The sequence below is a fragment of the Zootermopsis nevadensis genome, unplaced genomic scaffold (genome assembly GCF_977971745.1).
Source record: "Zootermopsis nevadensis isolate Lab colony 2312 unplaced genomic scaffold, Znev_1.0 Znev_ptg000012l, whole genome shotgun sequence".
Lineage (NCBI taxonomy): Eukaryota > Metazoa > Arthropoda > Insecta > Blattodea > Termopsidae > Zootermopsis > Zootermopsis nevadensis.
Window position 1 is genome coordinate 11,845,646 of NW_028259144.1, and position 18,110 is coordinate 11,863,755.

General features: G+C 34.1%; 1 protein-coding gene and 1 long non-coding RNA gene across 8 annotated transcripts in view; one reads left to right on the forward strand and one right to left on the reverse strand.

Annotated features, from left to right (window-relative positions):
* The window catches only part of LOC110828334 (lateral signaling target protein 2 homolog), a 54,391-nt gene extending 41,788 nt beyond the window's left edge, over positions 1-12,603 (forward strand). For 2 of the 6 annotated variants that reach the window (XM_087347896.1, XM_087347897.1), the window contains one exon: positions 71-3,685. In XM_087347896.1, the coding sequence (XP_087204022.1) occupies positions 71-208 (138 nt within the window). In that variant the 3' untranslated portion in view covers positions 209-3,685. Of the gene's footprint in view, positions 1-70; positions 3,686-3,708 lie in introns of those variants that run through there. The other 4 variants (XR_015534944.1, XR_015534945.1, XR_015534946.1 and 1 more) reach the window with 4 other exon arrangements.
* Positions 12,604-12,971: 368 nt separating this feature from the next.
* On the reverse strand, positions 12,972-17,999 carry LOC110828332 (uncharacterized). 2 transcript variants are annotated; one of them, XR_002542631.2, is made up of 3 exons: positions 17,901-17,999; positions 14,833-14,977; positions 12,972-13,200 (listed from the first exon to the last, which is right to left on the reverse strand). It is a non-coding gene; the product is annotated as an uncharacterized LOC110828332 (long non-coding RNA). The 2 variants fall into 2 exon arrangements; XR_002542632.2 differs by lacking the exon at positions 17,901-17,999 and adding an exon at positions 17,312-17,844.
* Between the last annotated feature and the right edge of the window lie 111 nt (positions 18,000-18,110).

Consider the following 18,110-nt stretch of genomic DNA (forward strand, 5'->3'; position numbering starts at 1 on the left):
ATTTCCATATATGTGCACATATTCTTATTCTTGTAATAGAACAGTGGTGATGTGCATTTGATTTTTACAGGTTTTTTGTGCACGGTGTAGTTCCAATTCCGTCCCACTGCCCCGATATGGCCATGAAAAACCTGTGCGGGTCTGTAATCGTTGCTTCTTGTACCAAGTGACTCCATTTACTCTGGAAGAATTGGCCACAAGATCATAGTGTCTGATACATTTTTGCCTATAACTGCCTTTCTGCCTACTTGCCTGTACAGGTTAGTATTTCAACAACTTCAGAATTAAAGACATAACTAAGCTAGTACCTTGCAAAAGTCTTTAGGTTTTCAAGAGGAATTTTAATCAGTTTGAAAATAAACTGTTAGTATACTTTTGGGTTCGGATTTACTTTCAGATTCAAGCAAGTGTGCCTTTTGTCTGTGGCAGATTGTACACATGACAAATCTCCACATTTGGTTTACGTAGATTTTTAACTTTTAGTGCTGGTGGCATGTTCTAAATTTTATCAGTAGAACAAACTTTTGGTCCATACTGGACAGTTTTAACAGCTGTCTACTCAAAATGCAGTGCTTTCCTGTAACAGTAATTTATTAACTTTATTGTGCAGGAATAGGGGATTTAGCTGCCAGCAAGACTCCAGGCTTGATAGTTTAGCAGTATGCTTCTGCAGTGCACTTCCAGCTGAGCTGCATGTAAAATGTAATGCACATTCAGCTGGAATGCACGTAAACCTTGACTCATGGCTGGTACAGACATGTATTTATTTCTTTGCATCTTTCAAAATTGTCATAAATCTTCAGTTTATGCATTTTTTTATGTGAACAGTTTGCATTTATATAAACATCTGTTTATGTCCTGTGTCCCCCATACTTGCTGTTTATTTATTTCTCGATAAAATGTCTGAAGATGAAAGAGGAAAATGCAATTCCATTAACCCCAGATATTACAGTTATTGACCACAAATCCAAGAAAATCTTTTCAGTGGCCTTACTCTCTAATCAGAATTATATTAATGAAGAAACTAAATGTATATTAAATCTAGGCAACACTTGCTACCATTCATTTCACAATCACTCAAACCTCTAATTTTACCCATTACTTTGTATGGGTGTGAAACTGACTTTCTCAGGGATTAATATATACTGAGGATGTCTAAGAACAGGTTGCTGAAGAGAGTATTTGGATCTGAGGGCGAAGAAATAACAAAAAAATATGGAAAAGTGCATGATGTATACTCTTCACCAAATTTATTAGAAGGATCAGTATGCAGCATACAGCATGTGTGGGAAGGATGAGAAATGCACTCATTAGAATACAGTTCCACATTTGATGTCAATTTTAGTCTGAAACCCTGGAAGACCTAGGAAAATGTGGGAGGATAATATTAAAACAGATATTGAGGAAATAGGGTAAGCACTGGATTCATCTAGCTCAGGATATAGATATTGGCTGGCTGTTGTGAACATTGTAATGAATCTTAGGTTTCCTGGAAGGCAGGAAATGAATGGATGAATGTGAATATATTACAGCATAAGAATGTTTCTGACATTTTTCTGTATAAGTTTTGATCACCTATGTCTATCATCATGAGTGCGTTATTCTTCTTATAATACGCATTTGGCTTATTACATAAGTTCACTCCTTTACATTTTTGTACATGATGTAAATTATTTTTTGCTGCCCTTTTCTCTGTAGTTGTTATTTTTATATCCAGTGCATATTTGTTTACACAGAACAAGCATACTGTTCATATATGATCCATATCTTGTTCTTTGTCACTATTATTTTTAGCCTCTGTACCTTATTCATATTTTTTAGGTATATGTTGGATTTTTTGTTCTTTAAACTTCTCTGTCTCTAGTACATATATTATTGACTGTCTTATTTACACTCACAGTTCTCTAACATGTTAAAATTGTGTCACTATGGAATATTTGTCTGTAGCTATACTACATCTCAATACTTCTATACTAATTTCTTTTATTGCTGCACATATTTTTTATTTACTATTTATGATCGCCAAGCACTTAATATGGTTCATTCCTTGTCCTTGTTCTTCTTAACTCCTTATGTTCTTTGCTCGATTGTTGCTGCTGATGAGTGAACATGCTTCCTTTCATCTTTGGTGTATGCTTTTTCTTTCATTCCTGTCTCCTGCACTTTGCTATTGCTAAATGTTACATTAGTCACCACTGTTAAGTTAAAAAAATTCCAGCCTTTCTCCTTCATTGCTATTTTCATGTTATTTAATTAGTAAATAAAAAAGTACATTGTGTCCCATTTGTTGTGTTCATAATAGTTGCTCATCTGTTTTTGATACAGTTAGTTTCTGCATACGCACTAGGTCTATTAAAGACTACTCTACCTTTACTGTACAACATAATTTTAAGGCCAGTCCCTTTGCCAGATGTGTTTCTGCTGCCAACACAGTCTGTAGGAGCATCAACATCTTTAACAAAGATCATATTTTGCTTACTGATGTCAGTCAGCTTTTTAAACAATAATCATTGATTTTATTGTATATTTAGTATAATATTTTATTTTGTATGTTATCTATGTTTTGTTCAAAATTGAACTGATTTTAATTTAATTATTATTGTACTTATGCATATTATTTAGCTCATTTGTTAATTATTTTGCAATAAATGAATGAATTGAATTATTATCATTATTAATATTGTACATTTATATGTTCAGTTCATTGTTTGTTTGCTTTTGTATTGTAATGTTTGTATTGTTGGTGCTTGGCTGTTATTGGCCTTTTTGGCTGTTGTCAAGCACTTAAATAAATGAATTGAATTTGAATTTGAAAACCTTTTTATAGAGGTCAGTCATTCTCCCTTTTAAGCTACTTTCAGTACTTTTATACCTTCTGTCATTTTTTATGTTCGTGATCCAAAAGACATTTAACTTATTTTTGTTTTATTACTGTTGTGCTTGATATCATGAATATATTTACTATACCTAGCCTTGAATTTCCACCCTGTTTGGCCTATCTGCCTTCTTTCACAATATGTGCATTTCAGTTTGTATTCTCAATTGTTATCAATTTATTCTTTTGTTGTTTCTGCTTAGCTGTGCTCCTTCTTATAGTATTGTTTATGCAGAATGAAATTTTTACATTAATATTTTATATATTTTAAGCATGCAGATGACTTTACCAAGAAACATATATTTTTCCCATTGTTATCTTCCATTATGTTATCTGTGTTTTGTACGTTCTGATTGTATCCTGTGTCATATCTTGATAGAGGCATTTGAAGATGAGAAAATAGTTATTAAGGAAATAAAAATAAGGTACACAGGTTGTAACAATAGTGACATAGAATAGAGTATAGATACCATATTAAAGGAATGCTTGCAATGTGTAAACAAAAAATGAATTGGATATATAAATAATAAACACAAGGACAGCTAAAAAGAATAATGTTCACTAGAGGTAGTACTGCAAAGATGTAATTGTACATGAACTAAATATGTATTATTACATGAATGAGGCATTAGGGATGGTCGTCATATATGACCAGGATGTACATACAAGAAATAATTAAATATGATGGGCAAAGCAATTGGAAACACTTTATACATTTCAAATTCAAATCTAATAAATATTAAATGTTTAAGAGCTGCATGGTAAGAAAGAACACAAGTGAATTTAAAATAATAGACTGTATTGCATTTTTATTGGATTTTATTTGTTAACAGTTCCACCACATCTTCATGTGTTTCCTTCTGCCTAACACCAGTTTCACCATAAGGGAATTAGCTGGTACAGAAGCATTCTTCTCCAAGGAATCTATATATTTGTTAAAATAAGAACTAAGGCATGGGTTTTGATATTGAAAACAATATGAATTTAGTAATTGTTAATTTCCAGAATGCTGGTCAGTCTCTAGTTATTACAAATTTAATATTGTAAAATTGGCTTTGTTGTTTTTATTTTTGTTAAATTTGAAGATGATTGTTGATATTTTTAACGATTTAATTGGTAATATTTTGTAATGCAACCTCTGACTGAGTTTCCTGATGTTTTTGTTGCCCAGTTACAGAGCAGTGCCCTTTTCACAGTCTCTTTAAGACAGAAACCAAAAATTGCAAAAGTTTGGACCTAAGAAAGATGAAGTAAGTGGGCAGTTTAGAATATTACATAACAACAAATCTCGTGATTTACACAGGTCACCTAATATTACGTATTAGGTTTGTGCAGTCTAGGAGATTATGGTGTGCAGATGACTAGGATGGTGTGTGACAAGGTTTGCATACAAATGTTTGGTGCAGAAATCTCTTAGGAAACAGCCACTTGGAATACCAAGCAAGAGATTGGTGAGGTAGTTTTTCTTTGTCTTTGGCAGTGGTGTTATATTACTACAGTAATCTCCCATTTATCCAGGTAAATAAAGGGGAGAACATTCATGAAAAATTTTAAAATGCAGATAATCCAAAATATTTTGATGCATTTACAAATTACTGTACTCTCTCTCCCTTTTATACACACACACACACACAAAACTTATTCTGAGAAACAGTTTGTACAAAGACCACTTGTTTTTGTGAACTGTTTAGACCAGCGTTTCTCAACCTATGGTACGCGAGCCAATGTTAAGTGGTTCGTGAGCTAAGTAAGAAAATCAAAGTTAGTATTATCATAAATAACTATTTTCCCTGAACCCATTTGGTTAGTGGTACATTAATGTGTTAAATTAGAATTAGTGGTATGCCAGCAAGAAAGGTTGAGAACCCCTGTTGTAGACTATTCCTCACAGCAGTTTTAATTTTCCTGGCGGTTATACTGCCATTATATCCTGACATTTGAACCATCTCTGACCCATTTAGTCTAGTAAAGTGGCATTTACACTACTTTTTCCATATTCTTCACTCTTACCCTCCTCACCCTTTTCTTCTCTCTTTTGTTTCACAGCAGCATTGACAGTGTCTGTCTGTCATGTGCTGGAAGCCTGGTTCACAATCATCACTCTGTTGCCATTATTTTGCATTATGTTTATCAACTTTTGACGCTTCTCATAGCACATGCCATGTCAAGAATTTTAGATTGCTAATTTATTTCTTAAGTAAACCTTGCAAATAATCTTCTAGATCTGGGACAAGTTTTCTCCACAATCAAATCACCATTTCTGGATATATGGAAGACCATGCGAGAATACACTGTATATAGCATCTACCACCATCATTTTTTACATAATCCTGTTATGTTATCTTCATCACCAAGAGTTCTGAGAAGGTCCACCTGGCAGCTTTATTTCATGGACATAAGCACTCAGTCCCATAATGTTTCATCACCAGTTCACTCTTGTAAATTTTTTCAGCTAACTCAAGCTTTTGTTTTGGTGTCAATACCATGTTCTTGTGTTCTCTCTCTCTCCCTCCCCCCCTCTCCCTCTCCAGCCAATTCAGTTTTGATCTGCAAAGTATTAACTATTACTTTCACTATTATGTTTTTCAGCAGAATTGGCGGCTGAGTCGAGTTCTGCTCTTTGTGAGTGACCAGTCGGCACAAAGAAAGTCTGCTGATAAGCAGCTAGACCTCAGTCTGTTAAGAAACACCGTGGTAGAAGCATCGGCAGCTGCACTGCATTGTTGCCAATTCTAACATGTTCTTTGCGTAGTGTTGTGGAATCCAATGTCCCGCGATGCTGTATCTGGCACCTCTCTATGTTGTTACCTAACTATCTCACCCCTTCAAGTACCACCAATACTTCCTACCATGGCACAGTACATGTGATTGGTGTACACTCCAGCCGCCAATTCGGCTGAAAACAGTTTAGGCATGTAATACAGTGTAACAGAATTGACTGAGGGACACTAGTATTTTAAAAATACCAAGCACCTGTAGCATGCCCTTTCTCCATCACACTGACCATTATAGAAAATCTTCCCAAGGAATTACTGATACTAATTAATGAACAAAAAAATGTGTTGTTGGCCATATATTCTGTAGATCCACCCAAAACAACCTCCATCACCCCAAGTGGACAGTCTGGTGTGGAATTATATCAACAGACAAGTTCACATGTATCCACAGTTACACTACCATGAAAATTTTAGGTGCTATGGTGACCTGGTATCTGAGGTTTATGCAAGCCTGGTTTTGTAGCTGATGTTCCCTCCCTCTTAACCCCCCCCAACAAAAGATGTTTAGAGGCATCAGTTTTATATTTCCTTTTATCTAGAAAATTATAAAAATTACAGTATGAAACTGCATAAAAATAATTTTGAAATATAGATAAATGCATAAGTTAGTTATTACCTTGTTTATTTTAAACATAATTTAGGGTGAAAATTTGTTTCATCGATTTTACTTTGATATTTCTAAGATTTATTTTTAATACACTTAGAACATTAAGTATGCTGTCATCTATTGTTTTGTTGTTTTCAAAACAGTTCGTTAACATCCGCATGGCATCCTGGGCAGGCAATGTTTTTTGAATGTATTTCTCTGTCTTGGTTCCTGTATTCTTTATGTAATACTACATTTATTATGTCATCATTTATAGGTATTTCAGATTTTGCCGAATCGTCGTCAGTGTTAATGAAATCTTCAATATTGGGAACATGTTCAAAGGTTTTTATTTCACTCACTTTCAGTTACTCAGAAAAACAAGGTTCACCTTCAGTGACAGTTTTGTTATTTAAAGAAACATCTGATAATAAGCTGACTCGGCTGGGGCGTGATGCTGACCACCTCACCCCCACCTAGTGCCGAGGTCAAGAAAGAGTTGGAGCTGTATCTCCACTCCCCTGAAACACCTATATGGCATGTAGCGGGATAGCTTTTTTTCTCAAACAGTTTGAACCATTGCAGGTGTAATAGTATCTCAGACATTTTTCATTAAATAAATCACGCTTGTTATTTACTTCTTGTCAACAAGGACCTCTGAAATGTTGGTAAACTTCTGTCAGACTATATGGTCCACTTCCTTACATATTGTTTTAAAATGTCAGAAGTTGCCCATCCTTTTTATTAGTTACATATTCAACAGAAGCATCTTTACACTTTTCAAATGTTGAGGCTTTTGAGATTGTTCAATTACAGTTCTTTTTTGTCCATTCTACTCATATCTTCACATATCAACACTGTTAAATGGTTTTTCAGCTTCTTGCCACACATTTTTCATCTTTAAATTACACGTTTTTTTTGGAGCCATGTTGTAGAACACCTTTTTGTGCCAACGGGCACATTTGAGAGTTTATGAGATCGTGGTGGTCACCAACCAATTAACAAAGCCAAATTTTCTTTTCTCTGGACAAATAAGATATGGACACCAAATAATACACAAAACAACACGACGTTTAATGATACAAGAAACCATGAAATCAAAAATACGTACTTTTATAAGTACAATTATTATTACTCAAGTGGGAAGTTAGTGTGATGTTTGGCGCTGCATTTAATCGGCCAGTTTTTCAAATTTGGGAGTGTAGGATGATGTTGCTGCTCGCAAACAACCGTGAAGATGGGCATTAGTAAGTAGAGATCTGTGCTTTGATTTTATAATGTTCATGGTTGAACGGCCTTCATTATTCAGTTATTTATTATTATTCAGTGTTCTGTCTTACGACAGGTCCATTGCTCTGCCCAAAAAGAGCTCTCCAGTTTTCCCTATTCTCAGCTTCTCATTTTAATTCCTGGCACTTCATCTTCTTTCCTTGTTTCAGATCGTCGGTTAGCTGTATCAGTCTTATTATTCAGTATAACCTCTTTCCGTATCAACGCGGGCACCCAAAAAAAGCCTTGGCAGGGACCACTGTTGTAGAGTCTACTTTCGTCTGCATTATAGAGTTCTTTGGTATATCCATTTTTTCATTCCTCCCAAACATGTTTTACCCATTCACTTGCTGATAAGGCCTTTTTACTAACTGCAGCATAAATGATAATATACCAATTTTAAAATGATCAAGCCATCCTTTACTGTAACTTTAGTTTTTATGCTCTAATTGCATTGTCTGCATGGATCTTCAGAATGGGACCAAATTAGGTACCAGCATACCTCTCCACCTTAATTCCAATAATGCTTTGTTAATGTTGTCAAACCCACTTTTTTCATTTATTTGTTTGTAGTGACAGTCTTCTTGAACACAGAATTTTCTCATTGTTCTTCCAAAAATTTAAAACTGTGGATGATAAATTTAATTCTTTATACACAGATACATTTTTACCACCATGTTCTAACTCCCTAATAATTTCAGCTTTATCATACAAAGACAAACACTTCCTCTTGTTTACAGACATGTTGGTCATTGAAGATTAAAATCTGTATTGGTTATGGGTTACCAGCCAGGCTATTTACAGCAGGCTAACCACAACAGAACCCAACCCTAGCAGTACAAGTGCAGATAAGAACTGACTTATGCTGTACTGTTAAAAACAAACACAGTTGAAAATATAAGTAAAGTGTGAAGTTGTCATTTGGTTGCTATAATTTATAATTCATGTTCATTGTAACCAAGTTATACCATACAGTTTTGTTATATTGTTGACAGAGACATTTGATAGCAGAATTCGATAGCCCTGTACCACCTACCAGCTCACACTTTGTATTAGCATAATCTCACCCAGAATAATATTTTTATATGTGTATTGTATGGAGACTGTTTTAAATGTTGCAGTTCTTTATAAGTTAAGAAAATATTCACCTTTTATATATATCCAGAGGGGTATCTCAGTCAGTATAGTGACTGGCTATGGACTGGACGACCAGGGTTTGATCCCCAAAGGGGGCAGAGGATTTTTCCTGTAGCCTCTGCATCCAGAATTGCTCTGGGGCTTGCCCAGTCTCCTATCCAATGGATATCAGGGCCCTTTCTTGGGAATGAAGTGTGATCGGGGCATGACACTACCCACTCACTCTCACCTAGTGCTGAGGTTGAGAATGAGTAGGAGCTATACCTTCTCTCCCCCCAAGCCCCTACAGGGCATATAGTGTGACAGCTTTACTATATACATATATTTGTTTTTTAAGCACTTGTCCTCTTGTACACTTCACAAGAACCAGCATTTTAGTAAATTCAGTTATCACAATGAGAAAAACAAAAACTGTTTGCAGTATTTTAGAGGATACTGAACTTAACTGTAGGAGAACATGAGGCAATAAAGTGAGGATCTTCTGTAAAACAGCACAGTGATGACAAGCTGCAATAAGGATTATACATTGTAATCGTATTACATATCATGTCATCATATCATATTATACTGTAGCAAAATGTATAATTTTCACTAGTAAATTATGATATGCTTTCATTACCATCTAAAGCAACATCATAAACAAAGAGTCTTTATTGAGATGGTGATACTTTCTCAGCTGTTGAAGAAGTTACCTGGCTTTAATGGAACTTGATGTTTATTACTGTATTCACAACAGCCCACCAGTGGACCCTGTTCTGAATTAGTGGCTGTTCTAACTTGAGAGAAGAACATAATCATCCTCACCACTGTGAAAACCTCAAATATCGAATCTGCTAATAGTATAAGTAGTATCAAAACTGACAGTGTAACCCTTTTAAGCCTAATAAGTGTTGTACCAGTAACTAACTAGATGGCTTATGGAACCTGGAGGTTCATCACCAAATTAAGCAAAGTCCTCCACTGGACCCTGTCCTGGGCCAACAAAATCCAGTCGCCTTCAACTCCTATCTCCCAAAGATCCCACTTAATATTATCCTCCCGTCTAGGTCTCAGGTCTCCTCAGCAGTCTCTCTCCTTCAGGCTTCCCAACTGATATCCGGTGCACATCTCTTGCCCCATCAATGCACACCACATACTCTGCCCATCTCATAATGCTTGATTTAATTACCCTGAAAATATTGGGAGAGGAGTAAAAATTTTTAAGCTGTAGCATACTAATGGCAAATGTTTTTCATACTTGTCTTTTTACATAGTTCTCACTTGCCAAAGAGCTCTAGAAGCTTAAGGCTAAAGAGATGCTTCTTGGCATAGATTCATGGTTATAAGAATAAAAATAAGAATGCAGGGAAGATGTCATATAAAAAACAGAACTAGCTGGCTAATGAAAATTTAAGTATTGGTATGTGTGACTAACATTATTAGTGTTAATTCTGTTAAAGCCAGTTTGTTTTATATTTTAGTTTAACCATTACTTCTTTAGATGGATTTTGATATGTTAAATTCATGCCTGTATATGGACAATGAAAGTGGTTTCAGAAGTTGATACTACATTAAAACATCACAATTGTTATAGACGTTCTTCCTTTAATGAAAAAAGTGGTGATAACATGTTTAATAAATTCCTCAACTCCATGGAAGAGAAAAATTGTATATGTGTAATTAAAAATATTGTTTTTTGCTTTATTGAGAGATTAACAATGATTACTGTAAAAATTAAGCTAAGAGGCCCAGTGGTTTAAAATAGTCAACTTCAGCTTTGAAAGTGTGAATAGGAGTGATTTATGTTTTATTTAATAAATATACTTTTTTGTGTGTGAATATGATAAATAAAATATGGTGACTGCCAAGAAAGTAAACGTTAACTTTTGTGTTGAATATTATGTTGTGCTACTTTGGTGGGTAGGCTAAGTAACATAAGTGTGCCTATTTTTAAAATCATATGATATATGCTCTGAAGACTGGGTATAATGCTGTGTGTGTGTGTGTGTATATATATATATATATATATAAAATTTCACAGTGTCCAAATACAGGTGTGTAGGCTGAGGGCTATATGATGATTTGAGTGAGTTCATTTAATAGAATTTCAGAATATTTGAAAATACTGGTGTAATCTTCCAGTTCCTCCTGCTATAAATATCATGTCCCAAAATGTGGTACTCCTTTTAGACCAAAGCAAAGAGTGATGGTTTCCTTGATAATATAAATATGGAAATTACACAAAAAGTATGTAATTTATTTTTTCAATTTTTTCTCATGTTCCTCTTTTTTTTTCTTTTTTTTTCCATGTTTTTTTTCTTTATCCTCTTTTCTCTATTTCTTTTCTCCTCATGCAACTTTCAGCATATTCTTGTGGCAGAAATCACTTATAATAATTGCTAATATAGACAAGTTACCTGTATGCCTGTTCATCTAAACACATAATTATGATGTAAACAGAAGTAATATTGTTGAGGCGTGTAGTTATGTGCTCAGGGTCAAAAAGCACTATAGGAAAAGGAATTAACATATAAATTCTCTGTACACTGATGTTGCTCTTCTTTGAACTTTTATATAGTTGTAGGTACATTTTATTATAATATTTGTGGTTATGGAAGTAATTATACAGTGACTATTAGGTTTGTATAAATCAGTGTTGTAAAAATTGTCAAAAATGAAAACTGTAATAACAGTATACAGAATATCAGGACTATCAGAGCACAAGTGTAAGTATACCATATTCTGAACGAAGCTCTGATTAGTCTGTCGTATTTCCTATGTGTATGATATAATAAGTATTTAGAAGAACTGATTTCATAAGATCAGAGTTATTAACAGTATGTACTTTTACATGAATAATTTCCATTGCTTAATGCTGACATTTTTGTGTTGATATTATCTATCTGTGAAAAGAAATTTGTAAGCAATCTGCAAGGCACTGCAGTTATTTGTCTTTGCTAAATCAAAGTTCAGTTTGTACAATTTGATGATTTATTTACTGAACCATGTAACAGCAGTAATTTTAACTTCTGCCTGTGATATTTTTATCATAATTATTAAGTACTACACCATACCTTGTAATTTAGAATATAAACAGAGCATCAATATTCCTCATTTGTATTTACAGGAAAATGTTGCTTCTTATGTAACAACAGATTTTAACGTCAGTATGTAGTGAAAGCATCATTAAAGTGAGAAAGATTAATATATTTACAATAACAGTCCATATAAAAATCTGGATTATAACACACTTTAAAATAATAACAACAATGACAATATGACAATTTTACCATTGAGTTTCTGGAATTATCCATAATTTTTCCAGAATAAGGATCATATAGTATCCAAAATTGTGGGGTTTTTCAGTCATACATTCCTTACATGAAAATCTGTTGTGTAATGAAATGATACTATGCAATCTGTCATACCATGTTCATAAATATGCCTAAATTAAGATTAGTACTTCCTAAATCTAACTCAAGCTCAAATATGAAATAAATGTAAAAATATTTATAAAGGGAGAGGTAAGTATGTTGTAATTATTTGTATTTAGCTTTGTTATGGATGACATGGATGTAATTTAGAAGTTGCATTGTTATTAGAAGAGGATTGCTAATAAATTTTGTGGATTTATGGGACATTTATAAGCATCCAGAATAACATTAAATGATGTTAACATGTTGAAATATATAGTTTTTAGTAGAGAACGATTATTGTAAATATAATTGGTAATTTATATATCCTATAAAGCAGAGACTTTGTGCTGGGAATGAGATTCCCTTTTCTTTAATTCAAAATAAGTTGAATTTTCACTTCAGTGGCTTTTAGAAATGCTTGTATTTTAAGTTATTATGCTGTCAGACAATACAAAGTCCAGTTAAGTCATTTAATTTGTAGAAGCATGGGTGACTGAAAATCCTTTGCAGTTCAAGTTGCTTGTAATACTATAAATTATCAAATAAAATTATTGGAATTATGAATCTGTGAATAATTTACAAACTGCTGTTTAATTAGCCCAGTTTAGAATAACCTGTGAGTGAAATACATGTCTAACAGATTTATTTTGTTTTAAGGGCAAGGTAATTGACCTCTGCACCAAAAGTCTCTGGTTCAAGAGCAGGCCATTGCAGACTTTTCAACATACCTTTCCCCTTTCTCATATGTGGCAAAGGTAATACCAAAAGAAATATAATGATTGGTCCCTTCTGTTGACCAATATCCTTGTCCTCTCCCTGCCATTAGGTATTGTAAATGCAGTGGAAATTATTAATATTACCCCCAACTGTTGAAAAAAAATGTGATCACTCAATAAAAAACAACAAAAGATATAAAACACTGCAGTAACATATCACTGAACAACAAAATAAATTATTCCATAGTTAAATTGCATTTTGAACTACAGTTGAAGTCCTTATTATCTGACATTCCATTTTCTCATTCATGCTGTGTCAGAACACTCCATTTTATCAGCATTAAACTCGACATGAAGCAGAATGAATCGTACTCTCCCACGCACCTTCTACATTTTATGTACTTGGTAGCTGCAGATCTACTGTTCAGGTGCTGGTGTGACTTTGCTGCAAAGAATGAAAGGAGGCTGAGAAGCAAATAACCATTATGGTTCATATCATGAGATTACCAGCAATACCAGATTTTAATTTAACAGCATTATAACATAAATTACTGGCAGGATGCCTTTTTCTGAGATGTCATTATTGAGTGAATAAAATTATAGCACTCAAGGTTTTGCCCCATTCTTTATATTCATGTGCTTGCCATTTATAGTCAGAAGACAAACATGTAAACAAAAATTCTGTGTGCATAGTATTTCTCATGCAGCATCAAGCTGAAAGGAAGAAAGAAGGCAACTAAGCAGGCCTGGTTACATCTTATCATGATGAAATGGTGTTCATAATTACAGAAAATGCAAGTAAATTCTTCCTTCTCTAGATATTCTACAACATGGTGCATTATTCCTTGTGCTCTTCCGCTTAAAACAGTTCCCAGAAGCATTGGACTATTGCCACTGCCATAATATTACAATGTGTGAGATATGTTTTAATGCAGTGGTATGTCTTGCTTAAAAGAGGGAAAGTTGTCCTTGTGTTAGTGCATGGTGGAAGAGGAATTAATTTTACCTCACCATTAGAAGGAAGTGAGTTAGAGCTGCTTTACCCAGTAGTGGATGTGGCGGAAAAGATAAAAAATTAGGAAATGTATGTGTAGCATCACAATTCTGGTGTGTTTGCCTGAATTTGACCTTTGTGAATCGAGCCAGTGAGATAAGAGTGTGGTATACCCTACATGGATCTATGGGCTGCTTGGGGAACCCCAAATTCTCTCATTTCTTTGTGCAGAAACGTGTGTAAGTTTTTTACATAAAGTGTCCATTTTTGTTACTTGATTTTAACAAAACTGGAATTTATTGACAAATTTCAGTAAAACTACCCAATATAAAATTTCATGAAAATCTGTTGTGGATTTCTCAAGTTATATATAGATAGACAGTTTTGAAATTGTCTAAGAATCCTTCCTGTTGGGAACTGAATCCCAATCATCTAACTCATAGGATGTCATTTGTCAGTTTACTGACAACTGTCAATATCTGTGATGTTACTAATCCTGTCTGATCTCTCACCTTTCCCAGTAATCTGTCTGTAAATTAGCAGCATAGTATTTTCAAAGCATAGGATTTTACACAGTAACATGATCCTACCCAGCCAACATGAAGCATTCTTCGCTCTGCTAAGAAACACTGTTAACATCACATTCTTGTCCCGTGGACTTATAACCAGTGTAAATAGCCCATGGGAGAAATACCTCAATTTTTATTATTCCAGTGAATCTTCATGTGGAAATATATGTGAACTAAGATTCTGCAGCAAAGAAATTTTAAACAAAATGTTTAAAATGTCTTTTATTATGCAGGGAAACTTATTATTAGTTTTACTTTTCCATCTAAATTAATGGAAATACATTCAGTATGTGTTCATAAAGTAGCACCTATGAATGAAAAGTTTTAAAAATTACTTTTATATCATTCAGGTAATGGCCTGGTTACATCTGTGAAAAGCAGATAATATTCAGCAAAGTATAATGGAACAGAAAACCATGACTACATGTCATTACTGTGAATCACTGCTCTGGCAAGGGCATTTTATCTAGTTATGGGCAAAGGAAATGATGGATATAATGTGGCAACACCGTACCTCTCTGTTGCCCTGCCAATATTCAAGATACTTTAGCAGCACTGATTGTATCTGTGCAGCATGATTACTGGGCCAATTTCTGAAATATTAATTCTCCTATACAATTTAGATGTTACAGGTTCCTCTTCACCTGACCCAGTGTTTCCTGTGGGGAAAAATGATTGCATCAAGATCCTACATAATACATTCCTACTTTGTGGCTTACTATAAACAACCTGTAGATGTATTGAATCACAGAAATTTTTCCAGCACTTGATACTATGTTGTTCAAAGAAACTTCCTGTTTTATGAAAACTGAAGGATTGTTGCTTTTATTGGAAAGAGATTATCAATGTGATTCTATCCTGGACCTGTATACTCCAGTAGCCATTATGAGAACAAATTTCCTAAAGTTCAGTATCAATATTACTCTCTTTTTCTATTCTTAATGCCTGAAGTGGCCCCTTTCCATTAAATTTTCCCAAAACTTTGCGAAAAAATACCTTCAGTATCTGTTCTTTGGTCAGGCTTTGCATTGTTATAAAATAACGTAAAACTATAAGTTCATACATCTCAATCTTTAGACTTTAGAGCAGAAGATAAAATGTTCTGAATAAAATGATACATGCATATCCTAATTTTACTCTTATTAATGTCATCATAAATACAGGAAGAGTCAAAAGTATGTTTACAAACTTTGTGTGTGTGTTCCAGGTTCAAAAACAAGAAAAAATGTTCCTGTGAACATGTGGGCGCAAATGCTTCTTTTTGAAAATAGTAGCCAAAAATAAGTTTCAATGTATGCCTTCAATGACAAGTATAAGAAGAGGAATGTTTCTTTATAACAGATGCTCAAAGGTTGCTCCTCGATTCTCCACACATGCCCGAGCACGACGTACACAAGACTGATGGATTAGTTCGTACACACCAGGGTTTCCTCGAATCATCTGGCATGCATTCTGAACACGTTCCAATAGGTCGTCTTCATTGTTTATGGGTGTTGCATAAATAACAGACTTCAAGTGACCCCACAGATAAAAGTCCAATGGAGTCAGGTTTAGTGACCTCAATTGCCATGCTGCTGGGCCACCGAGTCCAATTCATCGCTGAGGGTAATGTTCATTGAGATGATGTCTGACGAGACGGGAGAAGAGTGCTGGGGCTCCATCGTGCATAAACCACATTTGTCTTCTTGTATTCAGTGGTACATCTTCAAGAAGACGTGACGAGCATCTTCTTAAGAATCCATGATATGAAGGTCCTCTTAGATGCGATGGAAGCATGCATGGACCAATAAGCATGTCACCAACAATTTCTGCCCAAATGTTAATTGAAAATCTTTGCTGGAAGCTGGATTCACTTTGACATAAAGTGATTCATTGAAACTTATTTTTGGCAATTATTTCGAAAATGAAACATTTGTGACACCATCGTCATAGTAACACTTTTTATTATTTTTGATCCTGGAACACACACAAAGTTTGTAAACATACTTTTGTCTCATTCTGTGTAATTTGTGAGCATTGCCATTATATTTATATTTTTTTCAAAAGGGATATTAAAACACTGTTAATATACCCCATTTCTTCACAAAGTTTTCATACAAACAAAACTAAAATAGTGAGCTACTTTCTTACATCAAACACTTTTAATAAATTCCATAATCAATGTAAACAATGGCCTTTGCACTGCTAGAAACATGTGCTGAATTACTCTTTACTTATGAAACTCCAGTTCTAAAAATGAAAGACTGTGACATCACACATCTCCATAAATCAACAATTCTCATTTCTTAAAGAAAGTCTTCCTAAAACATATCTTATGACTTTCATCAGATCAGTGTCTTTAACTGATTAGTACATTTGATGATCAGTAAACTGATGAGAAGTATAAGATGAGTTGCTCGAAGAAATAAAACTCTCAAGCATTGCAATAAATTTAGATTCTGCATGCAAAAATGACAGGTTTTGCTTACATGAATCTCTCTCTGATATTCTTGCATTGATTACTAGTTTATTTCATAGACTGAAATATTACACAAAAGAGGAAACTTAGTTTTTATAAGGTAATGTTAAAAATAATGGCACACAGTTCCACGTTATTGACAAGACAACCAAGGAAAGAATGCCGTAGAATGGTATATTGTCATGTACCAATCAACATTGGTTTAATGTGATAAGTATTTGGAAATTACCTGGTTTGATCCTCTACTATTCTCACTAACACTCTTTATTCTTAAAAGTAAATTTCAGGATATTTACTTCAAATAGGATATGGTCTGCTCCTTCATTCTTTTAGTTATACTCTTTGTAATTCTTTCATAACTTTTATTGCTAATTTGCCTATACAACTGATATATTGCTGCTAAATATTTAACAAGTTAACTAACCTAAATATCATAAATAATGACATTTATGAGTAAAGAAGGAAGGTAATTTCATTCTTTTAACATTCACTGAAGTGCTAAACAAAAACAATTTTAGTTTCATTAATAATTTACCTGCTTAAGTAATACTTTCAGATGTACTGGAGACAATCCAGATGGTGTAACAAGTGGATATTCCAATCTTTTCTTAACAGGAGGTTCTTCTCCCCAAGCCATTGCTCAGAAATAAGCAGCTGACAAGCATAGCAGATCATGTGGCTGAGTACGGATTGCTGCTTTAGCATACTGCTTCAATATGAATGGGAATGTGGGTGGTATATAAATTTGCTGAGAGCAATACATCTGTTCCACTAAGTCTGGGATTATCAGGGTTGCCTGAAGTGTCACCTGTGCTATGTCAGATGAGAAACAACTTCTTATTGGAGATAATGTAGCTTTGAATTGATCCTATGCTATGCCACTTAAATGTCCTTTAAGTGCAATAGATTGGAAACGCCATCACAAATATAAGCTGCCTTTTACAAATATCAAGGGATAAAAACATTCTCCCCATTATTGCTGACAATTGTATTTTTTTTAATCATCATGACAAGATTTAAAATAAGAAAGTAATATAGAATGGGTTATCCTTATATGTTACTGCTACTACTTGTATTTCATTACCTGACAGAATATGAAAAGAAAACAGTATTTTATTATTTACCTCAGGTTTTACTTTTACATCACTGACATAGTAGGGACAGTTTATTTACATAAACTGGAATTTTGGTTGCCATGACAACGGTCACAGGCGACATTTGATTCAAGTGGTGTATGTTTTCAACTGTACATTTAAAGCTAAATACTGTGGATGTGAAGAGTTTTGATTTTTATCAAATGCGTTTAAATGTCGCTCTGAATGCCAGTATATAAA